Below are 15,611 nucleotides of genomic sequence, written 5' to 3'. Positions count from 1 at the left end.
GTATCAGTATGGATTTTGTTTCTGGTTTACCGAGGACAATTAAGAATTTTGAAGCTATTTGGGTAATTGTTGACAGATTGACAAAATCGGCTCATTTCATTCCGATCAGAATGGATTATCCGTTAGAGAGATTAGTTGAGTTGTATATTGAGAAAATTGTAAGTTTGCATGGTATTCCGTCGAGTATTGTTTCGGACAGAGATCCTAGATTTACATTGAAGTTCTGGGAAGGTTTGCAGAGGGCTTTGGGAACTAAGCTGAGATTGAGTTCTGCATATCATCCGCAGACTGACGGTCAGACTGAGAGGACGATTCAGTCACTGGAGGATCTTTTGAGGGCTTGTGTTTTGGAAAAGGGAGGTGTTTGGGATTGTTATTTACCTTTGATTGAGTTTACCTACAACAATAGTTTTCATTCGAGCATTGGTATGGCACCGTTTGAAGCTTTGTATGGTAGGAGATGTCGGACACCTTTATGTTGGTATGAGTCCGGTGAGAGTGCTGTGGTTGGACCGGAGATTGTTCAACAAACTACGGAAAAGATTAAGATGATTCAGGAGAAGATGAGGATTGCTCAGAGTCGTCAGAAGAGTTATCACGACAAGAGGAGGAAGTCACTTGAGTTTCAAGAGGGAGATCATGTGTTTCTTCGTGTTACTCCGATAACTGGGGTTGGTCGAGCTTTGAAGTCGAAGAAGTTGACACCTCGATTTATTGGTCCTTATCAGATTTTGGAGGGGATAGGGGAGGTAGCCTATCGTATCGCCTTACCGCCTTCACTTGCGAATTTGCATGAGGTTTTTCATGTGTCTCAGTTGAGGAAGTACATTCCTGATCCGTCGCATGTGGTCCAAGTAGATGATGTACAGGTGAGAGATAACCTGACTGTTGAAACATCACCTATGAGGATCGAGGATCGAGAGTTGAAGCAGTTGCGGGGTAAAGAGATTGCTTTGGTAAAGGTAGCTTGGGGAGGACCAGCAGGTGGCAATGTGACTTGGGAACTTGAGAGTCAGATGAAGGAGTCTCATCCTGAGTTATTCGCTTGAGGTATGTTTTCGAGGACGAAAACTCTTTTAGTGGGGGAGAGTTGTAACACCCCGATAAAAATATGATAATTATTTAATTTAAGTTAATAGTATATTTATTAATTTAATTAAATAATTGGAATATTATTGGATTATTATTATTGGAATAATAAAAGTTAAAATCAGTAAAAAGGTCCCATTTGGTAAAAAGGGTTTTTTCACGTGAAAACCAGAGAAGCGACAGAAAGTGAGAAAAGGGCAAAGAGGAAGAGCAAGAGAACAAGGGTTGAAGAAGGGAAAAGCTTGAAGCTAAAGGATTGCCAGATTAACTCAGGTAAGGGGGGTTTATCGTCGTTTAATGGGTATTATGGGTTAACATGTAATGGGTAGTAATAAGCCATTGAATTGACCCTAATTGGGATGAGGAATGCTGTAAATGATGATGAACAAGTTATGTTAAAACTGTAATTGAATCTATATGTGGGTGAATCGTAAATTTCTGGACGTGTAGCTTTTTACGGAATTGAAATCGGAGGTCCGGAAGTCCTCCGACGGCGAAAAATGCGGGGGATTCTGCATTCTGTTCGTGTTAGCGCAGGAACAACTTTTTGTCTTGCGTTAACCGGTTAACCCAGGGTGTTAACCGGTTAACACTGTTATGAATTATGAGAAATTGCTGTCTGTCTTGCGTTAACCGGTTAACCCAGGGCGTTAACCGGTTAACACTGTTAAAATGTGCCAGGAAGCGTGTTCTGTGTTGCGTTAACCGGTTAACCCAGGGCGTTAACCGGTTAACACTGTTTGGAAAGTGGAAAATTGATATTCAAATATTGTGTACATATTTGACGTTTGGCCTATATTGGTGTATGATATAGTAGGGATCATTTCCCGTTGTTTTGAGCAGTATAGGTATTAGTAGAGTGTGCTAATACTGTGATTTATTATTTGGCATGATATGAATATGATTCTGTGATAAATATGCTGATGATGTATGATGGTATGCATAATGCTGTGAATGTATCTGTTATGTATGCAATTGTGGATGGACTGTTTATGGCTTAGAGTGTGAGCATATGTCCATTGTAGATTGTTGTTGATGGTTGCATGCTAGGTGATTTAGCGTGCATAGTATGGCCTTTATGGTGGTAGCTAATTCCCATGGTGAGGAATTAGTGAGTGAGTTATTGTGGATTGTTGTTGATGTTTGCATGCTAGGTGATTTAGCGTGCATAGCATAGCCCTTGGGGTGGTAGCTAATTCCCATGGTGAGGAATTAGTGAGTGAGTCACTAGGTCTCAAATGAGTGGGACTAGTGAGCTTGGTAGCCGTATCTGGGTTTGATCGGTGAGGTTGAACTACGTGTTCACGAATAGTCGGTACCGCATGCATGGAGTCTCATTGCATAATGTATGTATGGCGTATAATATGAATGGATGTATTCCAATATTATACGTGTGTTTTGTGTTGGAGTGAGTATGATTATGATTATGATTTGATGTGGCCGTTGCTGAATGTGTGATATGATTAGGGTGATGAAATGTGTTAATTTACTTGGCATTACATGATATTTTATAATGCGTGTTATATCGATTGAGGAACTCACCCTTACAACTATGTTTCAGGTAACGAGCAGTGATTGAGTAGAAGCTAGTGCTTGAAGTCTAGTGTAGTTCCTTAGTGGGTCATGTTCTGGTATATGTAACATCGGGACGGGATGTTTTACCTTGTTTTCATTTGGTTGTTGAATAATTTTACATGTAATGTGTTACATGGTTTGCATATCCGCTGCGAATTGTGCAATATTTTATTTTGATTAATAAATGAGCATGACAAACTATTTTGATGAATGGTGTGAAGTGTCAAGTGTGACACCCTTAATTGCATATCTACTCTGATTTATATTTTGTTGTTTTAACTTAAATTTGGGGTATTTTAGAAGGGTGTTACAAAGGTTAGAAGGATATCATGCTTGTGATCTTGGTTGAAATGCAAATGATATAATGAATGGAATCTTAGGGGTAAAATTAGGGTATGACATGTGGAACGAAGGTGTTGGTTTTGATGATATGTATACATGTGATAACTTTAAGTTGTGTACCGTGTTGTTTTGCACAATCAATGACTTTCATGCATACGATAATTTGTCTGGGTACATCGTCAAAGGACATAAAGCGTGTCTTATATGTGAATTCGATACATGCCACCACCAATTACTAAATGGAAAAAAATTATTTATCTTGGGCGTCAAAAAATTTTAAGAACTAATCATCCATACCGTAGATTGCTGAAGGCTTTTAATGGAGAGCAGGAGTTTGGTTTCGCTCCAAAGCCCTTAAATGGGAGGGAAATTTATAAAAGACAACAACACATTAAGGTTGTCTTTGGAAAGAAACTAAAAGGTAAACAAAAAGGGCCTATGGAGAAAAATAGTTGGAAAAAGAGGTCGGTGTTCTTTGATCTTCCATATTGGTCTAGTCTTGATGTAAGACATTATCCTGATGTGATCCATGTGGAGAAAAATGTATGTGATAGTTTGATTGGAACACTTTTCAACATTAAAGGCAGGATAAAATATACTAATAAATCTCGTGAAAAGATATGGTGGTGATGGATATACGACAAGAGTTAGTTCTAAAAGAAATAGGAAATATAATATATTTGCCCCCATCTTGTCAAACTCTGTCTAAAAAAGAAAAAAATGTTTTTGTGATTGTTTGCAGGGTATCAAAGTTCCCAAGCGTACTCATCAAATGTGAAGAAACTTGTGTCACAGAATAATCATAAATTAGTTGGCTTAAAATCTCATGATTGTCATGTCTTGATGCAACAACTTCTACCAGTGGTTATCCGTGACATTTTACCAAGGAATGTAAGAGTAACTATAACCAGATTGTGCTTATTCTTCAATGATATATGTAGTAAAGCCATGGATCCTGAAAATTTAGACAAGTTGGAATATGAGGCTGAAATTATCTTGTGTAAATTAGAGGTGTTTTTCCCTCCGTCATTCTTTGACATTATGGTTCACTTAGTTGTTCATCTAAAAAGGGAGATTATAATTTATGGTCCAGTTTATTTACGGTGGATGTATCCTACAGAGCGTTACATGAAGATCTTCAAAAGGTATATAAAGAATCATTACCATTCAGAAGCTTAGATTGTTGAACGGCACATCACAAAAGAAGCTATTAAGTTATGTACAATGTATTTGTCAGAAGCTAACTCTATAGGAATTCCGAGTCTCGTCATGAGGGAAGATATGATGGTAGAGATATTCAAGGTTTAAATGTTAAAACTTTTAGGAGATATAATATATTTGCCCCCATCTTGTCAAACTCTGTCTAAAAAAGAAAAAAATGTTTTTGTGATTGTTTGCAGGGTATCAAAGTTCCCAAGCATACTCATCAAATGTGAAGAAACTTGTGTCACAGAATAATCATAAATTAGTTGGCTTAAAATCTCATGATTGTCATGTTTTGATGCAACAACTTCTACCAGTGGTTATCCGTGACATTTTACCAAGGAATGTCATAGTAACTATAACCAGATTGTGCTTATTCTTCAATGATATATGTAGTAAAGCCATGGATCCTGAAAATTTAGACGAGTTGGAATATGAGGCTGAAATTATCTTGTGTAAATTAGAGGTGTTTTTCCCTCCGTCATTCTTTGACATTATGGTTCACTTAGTTGTTCATCTAAAAAGGGAGATTATAATTTATGGTCCAGTTTATTTACGGTGGATGTATCCTATAGAGCGTTACATGAAGATCTTCAAAGGGTATATAAAGAATCATTACCATTCAGAAGCTTAGATTGTTGAACGGCACATCACAAAAGAAGCTATTAAGTTATGTACAATGTATTTGTCAGAAGCTAACTCTATAGGAATTCCGAGTCTGGTCATGAGGGAAAATATGATGGTAGAGATATTCAAGGTTTAAATGTTAAAACTTTTAGGAAATATAATATATTTGCCCCTATCTTGTCAAACTCTGTCTAAAAAAGAAAAAAATGTTTTTGTGATTGTTTGCAGGGTATCAAAGTTCCCAAGCGTACTCATCAAATGTGAAGAAACTTGTGTCACAGAATAATCATAAATTAGTTGGCTTAAAATCTCATGATTGTCATGTCTTGATGCAACAACTTCTACCAGTGGTTATCCGTGACATTTTACCAAGGAATGTAAGAGTAACTATAACCAGATTGTACTTATTCTTCAATGATATATGTAGTAAAGCCATGGATCCTGAAAATTTAGACGAGTTGGAATATGAGGCTGAAATTATCTTGTGTAAATTAGAGGTGTTTTTCCCTCCGCCATTCTTTGACATTATGGTTCACTTAGTTGTTCATCTAAAAAGGGAGATTATAATTTATGGTCCAGTTTATTTACGGTGAATGTATCCTATAGAGCGTTACATGAAGATCTTCAAAGGGTATATAAAGAATCATTACCATTCAGAAGCTTAGATTGTTGAACGACACATCACAAAAGAAGCTATTAAGTTATGTACAATGTATTTGTCAGATGCTAACTCTATAGGAATTCCGAGTCTCGTCATGAGGGAAGATATGATGGTAGAGATATTCAAGGTTTAAATGTTAAAACTTTTAGTTGAGATGTAGTTCTTCAAACATATATATATATATATATATATTAAATAACCTCGATGAAGTTCAACCTTACTTGACCGCTCACAAAAGTCTTGAAAAGGAAAAATAACCTCGGATGAATGAAAAATGGTTGTTGATAAAGCATAACAAAACTTTCATAACTTGGTTTAATAAAAATGTTTTTAAAGAGAGCAATACATCAAATAAAATTAAATGGTTGTCACATATGTCTAAGTTTAATTTAATTACTTGGAACGCATACGATATTACTAGATATTCATTATGTACAAAATCAAAGGATGATCGTAGTACCATGTAAAACAGTTGGGTTATAGTTGAAGATGAATCCATGTACTTCTCTAGTGCTAAAGATAACAATCATGTACTAGCATCTAGAGCGTACTTTGGATTCATTGAGAAGATTATGTAGATTGATTATGTTTCTCTTAAAGTGACTTTATTTAAGTGAAAGTGGATTGACAGTAACACTGGTGTAGACACAAATAAATTAGGATTCACACAGGTTGATCTTCGAAAGATAACTTATAAGAATGAACCATTCATCATGACAACCCAAGTAAAACAAGTTTTTTATGTCACTGATCTTTCTAACACTAGATTGGTCAATTGTACTTCAAGGAAAATATGTTTCGGATGAAAATCAAGATGTTGACTACGAAACCCCTTGTTTCGTACACATGTACGTCAATCATTCGAAGAAAATGATTCATGTGATGTGCATGCTATTCGTCGTGATCATAAAGGGGGAATATGGGAAAACTAGTAAGTAAATATTTTATATCAATCAGTAATTTATAACTATTCATTTTATTCATTTTTATTCTTTTTACTAAAGATTTAATGTTGTTGTTGATTATCCTAATTGGTTTAAATTGTTATTAAAATTATAGGTGTTTAACTACCGGTGACAAATCTTAGCATATAACTTTTGGACAACCTACAAGACTTTTTATTTTGTAATTTCTTTTGTTGGTTAATTATTTGATTTAATTTTGTTGTAAAATTATAAGGTTTGTCCAATTTTGACTTTGCATTTGTTGTAAACAATTGTTCTTCTGTGATATGGTTCTGTAATTAAGGTACAATATTTCTGTTTCAGAAATCTGCAAAATATGGTTTTGTAGGTACAAACAAAAATATATATAAAAAAATTTCACCCCTCGATTTTTAAATAAATATGACGTAATAATATAAGGCTATTACCTTTGTGTTTAAATAAAACCGATATGTTATGTTGGGTGCATCATCCAGATTTATAAATGATAAAAGTGCAGATGTTGGGGTTCGAATCCATGATCAGATAACTTACCTCTCGATTTTTAATTAACCGAGGTGTTAAGTGAAATCTTTTCATCTCATCCTTCGTCACCTCACATAGGTAGCCAATGTTACATCTCTTCCGCGTGAAACGTCAAAAGTTAATGTTAAAAACTGACTATCGAAACTCTTTTGCAAAGTCTTTTAGTACACAAATAAAAGAAAAAAGTGTAAAAAAATTGACTATCGGAACTCTTTTACAAATTCTTACGGTACATAAAATAAAAGTTAAAAAATATTTAAAAACTTCCGGTACACAAAATAAAAGTAAAAATATTTAAAAGCTGATTATCGGAAATCTTTTGCAAAGTCTTCCGCTATATAAAATAAAAATTAATGTTGAAAATGACTACCGAAACTCTTTTGTAAATTTTTTAAATATATAAAATAAAAATTAAAAGATATTTAAAACTTAAACTATTGAAATTCTTTTGCGAATTTTTATAAAATTGATATTTTTTTTATAAAATATAGAGATATAGGAATAATCGGAAGGGTATGAAATAAAACTTTTTAATTATAGTTAGGGTTCTTGCTAAGAAAAGGGCTTCAGGCCCATCACATTGAGTGAGTCTATAATGTGAGAATACGCTGACGTGGACAACTGCCACAACCAAAAAAAACGATTCCCTGACAATTACTTTTCCCTCCAAAATCCGCCCTTGAAGTTTCAACTTCTTCTCAACAAATGGCGTCAACCGCTAGCTCCGTCACAACTCAGAAGTCTCCGTCGCATCCTCGGCCAGAATCTTTCCTACGCGATCCATTTGAGCCGGAGATAAACTCGCCACCGCGCAATCACTTGGAAGAAAGAGTGTTCAAGAGAAGGCGCATTGAAGAAGGCCAAGACAAATCACTCATCCACGGCTTGGAACTCCAACAACACGCAGCGAAGTTACTCGAATCCAACGACCTCTCGCCGCTTCAAGAAGCAATTGAAGAATACACTGAAACCAAGAAAGAAACGTTAATCACAATTTTCAAATCATTCGCACTTCATTACCCTAATGCATTCTCATTCAAGCTGGCTATAATCCTCAAACTCCACCCTCCGATTCGAACACGAATCCAAACCGTTGCTCTTCTCCTTGAAGTTCTTCCCGAAGGGGTAAGCAGTTCAATGCATTCCTCTATCTTAATTCAACTCAAAAACCCTCTTCTTTATTCACTCAAGGTAGAATCTGAAGAAGTTGTGTTTCCTATGCTATGCGAAATGATTGGCATCCTCGCTGACAGGTTGCATCAATTTTCTCTCGGCAGTTGGGAGGAGCTTCTCCAGTACGCTTGCGATTGCATTTCTGGAGATGCGGAATCAAATAATAAGAAAGGGCTTATGTTGTTAACGGAGCTTTCAGCTAAGGTTTTTCTAAATAGAGACTTCTGGTTGAATCAAGGGAAATTTGATCTCGTCTTTTCAAACATCTTGAAATTTATTTACTCGATGGATTGGGAATTGAAGACATTGGCATACAATGCATCGATGTCGTTGATGTTATTGTCGGAAGGTGTTCGGAGAACAGAAATATGTGACATTCTCTTGCCAATTTTGTTGAATATCATTGATCAACATGTAGAAGAAGATATTCTGGAGGATAGGGTTAGACGTTTGGGGGATTTAGTAACGCTGGAAGATGGTTATATTTTCAAGGGGAAACATGGAGAACTGTTTTGGTGCATGATTCGAGTAGCAGAGGTAGAAAATGTGAGCCAGGAACTGATGCTTGTTGCTGTTAATGTTCTCAAGGAGCTTGATGCGAAGGATGGGAAAGTGATGGTAAGTGTGATCAGGAATCTTTCTCATGAGGAAGTGAGGAGGGTGCTTGCGGTTGCTGTAAACTTTTTGTCGTGTGTTGATGATGATCCTCTTTGGTATGATGTTGACAATAAGGATTGTGATGACACTGGGATGACAGATCCTTTCTACCATGGGGTCTTCTTGTTCGATTCACTCTCTTTAGATGGGGATGAAGTTGTGTTTGTTCCCACGGCAATTGAGATGATAACAATGCAATATGCATCTCATATTGATTGGCGCCTTCGTCATGCAGCAATGCTTGCCATTGGTTGGATCATAGAGAGAAACTTCAATGGGGTATGTATGTATATTGAATGTGCTTTAAACTCTCAAGTGTTTTCATGATGATGCATTAGCTTATAGAAAGAGCAATCATGTCATGTAATTTTTCTGTGTGCTCTGTAGTACATTGTTTTGAGAAGCATGTAGGTGTTTCTAAAGAAGAACTGTACTCTTTTCCCCTTCACTATTGTTGTCATACGAGCTAGGGTAAATCATGATCAAGGATTTTTGAATCAGGTTTGCAGTCGTATTGCGCTGTGATCCTTAATATCATGAAAGTTTGGAGACTTGCCATGTGGCTGCAAGAACAAGGAAAACAATTATGCTGTGGCTGCAATTACAGTTGCGGAAGATACTTAAAACCTAATCATGATATATGTGTCATGATGTGTGGATGTGTATGATGCAGATTAAGTATTGCATTTGTATTTTGATTCTCTTACCCAAGCCTAAATCTAAATGACACCACTGATTTTAAATAATTTCATTCCATGTGCACTTTCGCTTATTAGTCAATGACATTTAACAAATTAAAATCTAAAGGAATATGCAAGATATCAGATTCTCTGTTTGTAACTCAAAGTTGATTGGTTACTTAAAGTAGTGTTATTAGAACACTATTTATTAATGGATGCACCACACATTTCTGCGTGTGAAGTTGACCATTATTATGCAACTGCGGTTTTTTTTTTCTGCGTACACAGTGCCAAAAAATGATTTTAATAGTATTTTTGTTTATTTCGCGCATATCATGTTATTTGTGATGCTAACAATTTCATCCGTATATGATTCTCTCTTCCCTTTTGCCACCACAGGACATGATGCAGTACTTTGACCAAGTTGTGAGACTGGTCTTGAAGTCACTAGATGATCCGGACCCCCGAGTACTTTGGGCTACTATGCATGCAATTAAGAGTTTAACTGAATATAAGGAACTATTAATGAATGGCCGATATCACAAGAAGTTATCGGCTAAACTAGTTCCCTTCATTAGATGTTACTCTTGTGCCCGTGTACAGGTACAAAATATAATGCCGCAGCTTGACATCTGTTAGTAAAGAGTTGCTTGTTTTCACTGTTTCAATTTATATGTTTCTAATTACCTATTGACTTATTTTATAAATGATATCCTTTGTTTATTATTTTCTGCAGAGATATGCTGTAATTGCCATTCGATCCTTGGTGGAAAACTGTGGCTTAGATAAAATATCACCTTTTGGGGAACCGATTGTAGCATCATTACATGCATTTCTTAATGTACGTAGTCCTTAATTTTCACTATATATATCAACTTCTCATTTACTCATGTATTATGCTTTTAATGCAATTATTGCATGTTGTACATAATCCATTTGATTGCTTCTACATATTTACACATAGTATTGGTGTAGCCTCAACTGTATTTTTCTATGGTTTCTTATGTTTTATGTACTTACAATAAGCTAAATGGTTTTTCTAAGTTTTCAGCATGAAGATCCAAAGTTACAGGAGGAAGCTATTGATACCCTGAGATTGTTTGCAGTTTTAATGCCGGTATACATTAATATCTGAAGTCGTAGGTTTTGATTACGGTAAATAATTATTCTAATGTGATTTGATGTAATTTTTGCATGCAGAGAACTTTTCGCCAAAATTATTACGATACAACAGTGGAAGCACTGAGAGTCATTGTGTTTAATAAGTATAGTTTATCTAGACTCTTGGTCTTTGCCAAATATCTAGAATGCATGGTATATCTGGTTCGAAAAGTTGGGCCAGATAATTTCAAAGAGCAAGAAGCTATCCAAGTAAGTATTTCTGATTATTCTATTTTAAATTGGGTCAAATTATACAGAATGTAATATTGAAAACCAAAGTTAAAGATAAGTAGAAATTCAAAGTTAAAAGGGGAATATAAAAGATTTAATTTTATTGGTCATACAAATACTTTTGCAACCGTTCACTAATGTCTTGATGTACCTTATGATCTTGGTATATATCATTCCAAATTTGGTTGAATATGTGACAAATTCATATATCATAAAGGTGTCAAATATTTATGAAATAATTTATTTTTGTACTAATTTACTTATCTTGTAACATTTGAAGGTCATGGAATCTATAATATTACTTGAAGGAAAATTGAGCAATACAGAACACATGACAAAGTATATCATCTTAAAGGTATATTTGTAATCAATCATAGGCCAGCCATTTACCTCCCCCACATGATAATACTAGTTGAAAGTTTGTATTCCTAATTGAATAGATATTAACATTGTGCAGACTCTGGATCAAATCTGTCGATGCCCAAGAGTGAGTATTGACAAGTTTATTGATAAAATTATGCCAATGTTGCTTGGATCTGCTCAACTCTGTCTTGACTTAACGGTCGATAAACTCAAGGATGATTGTGACAAGCGTGTCGTTGAAAACACAATGGTTCTGGTTTGTAATACTTTGTCATATTGTGCTGTTCGGTCATATAGAAACTTTTCTCCCCACATTAGCAAGGTTGGTTTGATAGATCTGAAGATTGTGGTTTATGTAGAGGTGTCTACCTAAAAAACAAACATGTGACTAATAAAACATATATTTAAATGTTTAGGTCGCTATATTATTTGTGAGCTTGCTTGATTGTTCTAAATTTCAAGTTCGCAAGACTTCTATTTTAGGTGAATATAGATTTAAATTACGAGTTCAGCTTAAAATCTTGAAATTTGTGTTCAAGCCATTTTTGATAAATTAATTGACTTTCTGTTTCTAGGTCTTCCAAACCTGTTACTGTCACTTAAAGTAGGAGACACAGATAGTTACACTAAAAGTGATCTGACTTTCTTCATTGTGCGATCTCTAGTTGAAATGTTGAAGAAGGTATTTGGTTATCCCTCTAACGTCTTAATTTATTAGTTTATGCATCAAGTTATTTTTGTCATTTCAAAACAAATGCAGGAAACCGATAGGGTTTCTACTACAATAATATTGAGATCACTCCCCAAATGCATTCAGGTACAATACAATTCTGCAAAATATATATTGGTAATATGTTTGAATCATATATTTTTATATAGTAACACGTGTTAATTATGCAGTCTTCTAGTTCGTTTTTCAATGATTCATTGATCAATATAATTGCTGACGAGATAAAAGATGCCGTGCGAAATATTATTAAAAGTGGAATAATGAAAGAACAAGGAGTGGGAACTTTGGGAGGTAGATGTGAATCTTTACCAACAAAAGATACACTTCAGGTTGTATCTTTAAATTCTCTTGCTTTTGAATACAAATACATTATATTACATATGAAAGGTAGAATAATAACTAGTTAGTACAAATACCAAAAATAAAATAGTTAGTTAGTATATTAAATTGTGCATAGTATTTTGTTTTCTAAGTGAAACTAAACATACACTACTAAATCAATTGAATGTAAATTTGTTTTTTTCTCGAGATTAGACATCAGGTGACTTTTTAAACCTGAATATTACTTAAACAGTTAAACAACCGATTTATAAACTCACATCAATGACACATTATTAATAATAATATAAAAAACTCTCGGTCACTAACAAATTTGTTCAAAAATCAGATTGATAGAGCTTAATATTTATGCAATGTAAATACATTTTGTATATTACTTTCAACTACAGAATAGGAATTATAATCAGCTTTTTTGCTCATCACAGGGTATAGTTCACTTAATAGCAACAACTGTTGAAACATTTAAAGACCGATTCATGCTACATGTTGATGACCTCATGTCAAACGTTGTCGTGCTTTTGGTATGTTCTCCTTTGTTATTCTTCTCATGCTACAGCTATTTTTCTCATTAACTTTACTATTGCTTCAACATAAATCTTTGGCAGGGAGAAGACAATCCAGATAGACTGATAGCTTTTGCAATTTCCATTTTTAACGTTATCTTTCCACTTTTCCCAGACAAATTGCCTCTGTAATTCGTTTATTTTATCAGTTTCGTCTAAAGTTATAGCAATAATAGTAAATGCCTCTCTTATTTATACATTTTGTTCATGTGGGTGCTATTTGAATAGGTATCATGAAAGATATAATTTAGCCTCCAGTTTTGCTTTAAGGGAAAATTATCCTTGTTCCAAGCTGGTATTTTCAAAATTGTCAATAATTTTGATTCTTTACTTATTTATATCAGAAACATGATCATTATTTTGTTCGTAATGTTTATTCTAGTATGCTATACCGGCAATTGGTATTTGTGCTATGTTTGGAGGAGATCGATTTAAAGCCTTTGCTGGTGGTAACTTCTTTAAGCTCTTAACTTTTTTTGAAAGGTTATTTAAACTCTTCAACTTAAAAGTGCGGAAGTGTGTGTTAATTTTTTTGGAATATGATAAGTAATAGGTTTTTGCAGCCGGTATCTTTAACCTATATGTTGAAATGACGAAAAGTCTTTCAATTAGTAAACCAAATGAAGATGGAGATGCAACAATGTTATGTGATACCGCAGTTGCAGCCCTTGGAAAAATCTGTGAATTTCATGCTGACAGTATAGACCCTAAGGTATACCTTTGATATTTGGTAACTTAGGTAACTTTAGTTTTTTTAAGAGAGAGGCTATTGATTAAATTGGGATTATTTAGGCGAGAGATATAAATTGGTTAAGAGAGAGATAGAAACAAAATCACCAAAGGTATTGTTAAACTGAAGCTACATAGGCAGCAGAAAGAGGTGAGGTGAATCAATCAAAATCTGGCTACCTACATATTGTGGCTCCTATCATGGAGAAAATTGGAGCTGTTTCCTATAAACTGAAACTGCTTGATACTTCTCTGGCTCACCATGTGTTCCACATATCACAATTGAAGAAGATTGTTGGTGTTACTCACCGGATGCGTCCTGGCTCGAAGTATTAGAAGTTGATTTAGAAGAGATAGAGGAACTGAAAGTGCAATTGTGCTGGCATCTAAAGAAGTGCAGCGAGCCGCGGAACTGATAAGGGAGTAGTTAGTCAAATGGAAGGACAAGAGTTCCTATGACACAACTTGGGAGGATGAGACCTTAATGAGGAGTCAATTCTCTCATGTCAGCCTTGAGTAAAAGGCTGTTCCCGAAGGAGATTGCACTGATATAAACTGTTGATCTGCAATGTTTACTGCTAGTGCTAGCTTTGCCAAGCCACATTTTTTGTTTGTTATCCTCAATCATAATGGTTTTTAAGCAGGTGGTTTCAAGATGGTTAAGCTTCTTGCCATTAAAGCATGATTCCAGTGAAGCTAGATATACACATGGGCTGCTTTCTAAATTGATACAAAGGTGTTAAAGTGTTCTTAATTCTCATTTGAACCACTTTCAAATTATTATTGTATTTATACTTTGGTACATGTATTGGGCTAAACGAATGTTTAACCTGTCTGCATTGATCAGGTCTGATAAATACCTATTTGGAATTAACAATGAGAATCTTCCAAAGATTATTTCTATAGTAAAAGAAGTAAGTAGAAACAATTTTCTGTGTTTTGCGAAATATGGATTTATTTGAATCAATATTCTTTCCTGTATGTGTAATGTATACTTGTAGATTTTATCTGGACCTGACCGTTTGGGAACCGAGGAAGCTATCAATTTGATGATTGACTTCATAGATCAACATGGTGGAATGGAAATTGAGATAATGAAGGTGGAGGACTTTTTGTTTTCTAATTGAATTGTACAATAGTCATAAGACAGGAATATTCCAATTTTCCTATGTGTAAAGGTACAAAAACATTTGTAAATACAAATGTACTGTATTATTTTTTGACTTGTTAATGTACAGGAGTTTTATACACCAATGCTTTTTAGATGTACTACTATGAAACCCCAAAAAACAAATCTTTATATTCAAATATTGTATGCCTGTAATTTATTTACTTTAGAATTATTTGTAAGACTTTCATGTATTCAATTATTTATAAGAAATTATACATAAAAAAATATTTATATTTGCATTAAAAAAATTTAAGATGAATAAGTGAGATGTTGTTGGTTTAAAAATTAATTATATTTGTATTAATTTTTTTATAAAGATGAATAAGAGAATTTAACCGGAAGAGGAAAGAAATTCAAGAGAGTTTGGAAGTAGGTTTATATAACATTAAAAGAAAGAGTGTGCGAAGAGTTAAGTAATGATTTGTAAATAAGGAAGTTGTGTCAGAGTGCGATGCAAAAATTTAAGAATAGTGTAAAGGGATTTTGTCGTGTCGTATATGACATAGTTTTGGTTTGTGATAGGAAATTTGGGGAATTTCGATCACCAACGGCATGTTGGGATGATATTATTAAGATTTTGATTGAAATGAGATTCAAATGTGAACATATATGGAACGCCGCAATTATAAGATTAAAAGAAAAATTAAGGATTTCTTAAAGCTGGTGAAGTTGTGAATTTCTCTACGTACATGACGACTTCATTTAGAGTGAAACGATTTGAATTGTACTTAGTGTATTAGTGGTTATTGTTGTAGAGGATACTCAACAAAGAAATGTTTCTTGCTAAGTGAGCGTAAATGATGTTATCTAGCGTGTTTTGGGTGATTGTGTCTCATCGACGAGATCGA

General features: G+C 34.5%; 1 protein-coding gene across 1 annotated transcript; it reads left to right on the top strand.

Moving 5' to 3' along the window:
- Positions 1 to 7,595: 7,595 nt before the first annotated feature.
- Positions 7,596 to 14,729, top strand: LOC127083764 (uncharacterized). The gene is made up of 19 exons (XM_051024098.1): positions 7,596 to 9,075; positions 9,876 to 10,079; positions 10,213 to 10,317; positions 10,528 to 10,593; positions 10,677 to 10,847; positions 11,149 to 11,223; positions 11,326 to 11,553; positions 11,648 to 11,714; positions 11,807 to 11,913; positions 11,992 to 12,048; positions 12,132 to 12,290; positions 12,726 to 12,821; positions 12,906 to 12,991; positions 13,092 to 13,158; positions 13,246 to 13,312; positions 13,427 to 13,575; positions 14,237 to 14,328; positions 14,440 to 14,506; positions 14,594 to 14,729. The coding sequence occupies exons 1-19, from the start codon at positions 7,672 to 7,674 to the stop codon at positions 14,717 to 14,719; spliced, it is 3,393 nt and encodes a 1,130-aa protein (XP_050880055.1). The 5' UTR covers positions 7,596 to 7,671; the 3' UTR covers positions 14,720 to 14,729.
- Positions 14,730 to 15,611: the final 882 nt, after the last annotated feature.

This window comes from Lathyrus oleraceus, chromosome 5, assembly GCF_024323335.1.
Source record: "Lathyrus oleraceus cultivar Zhongwan6 chromosome 5, CAAS_Psat_ZW6_1.0, whole genome shotgun sequence".
Classification (NCBI taxonomy): Eukaryota; Viridiplantae; Streptophyta; class Magnoliopsida; order Fabales; family Fabaceae; genus Lathyrus; species Lathyrus oleraceus.
The sequence above is the reverse complement of the archived record's forward strand: the minus strand, read 5'-3'. Positions and strand labels throughout refer to the sequence as shown.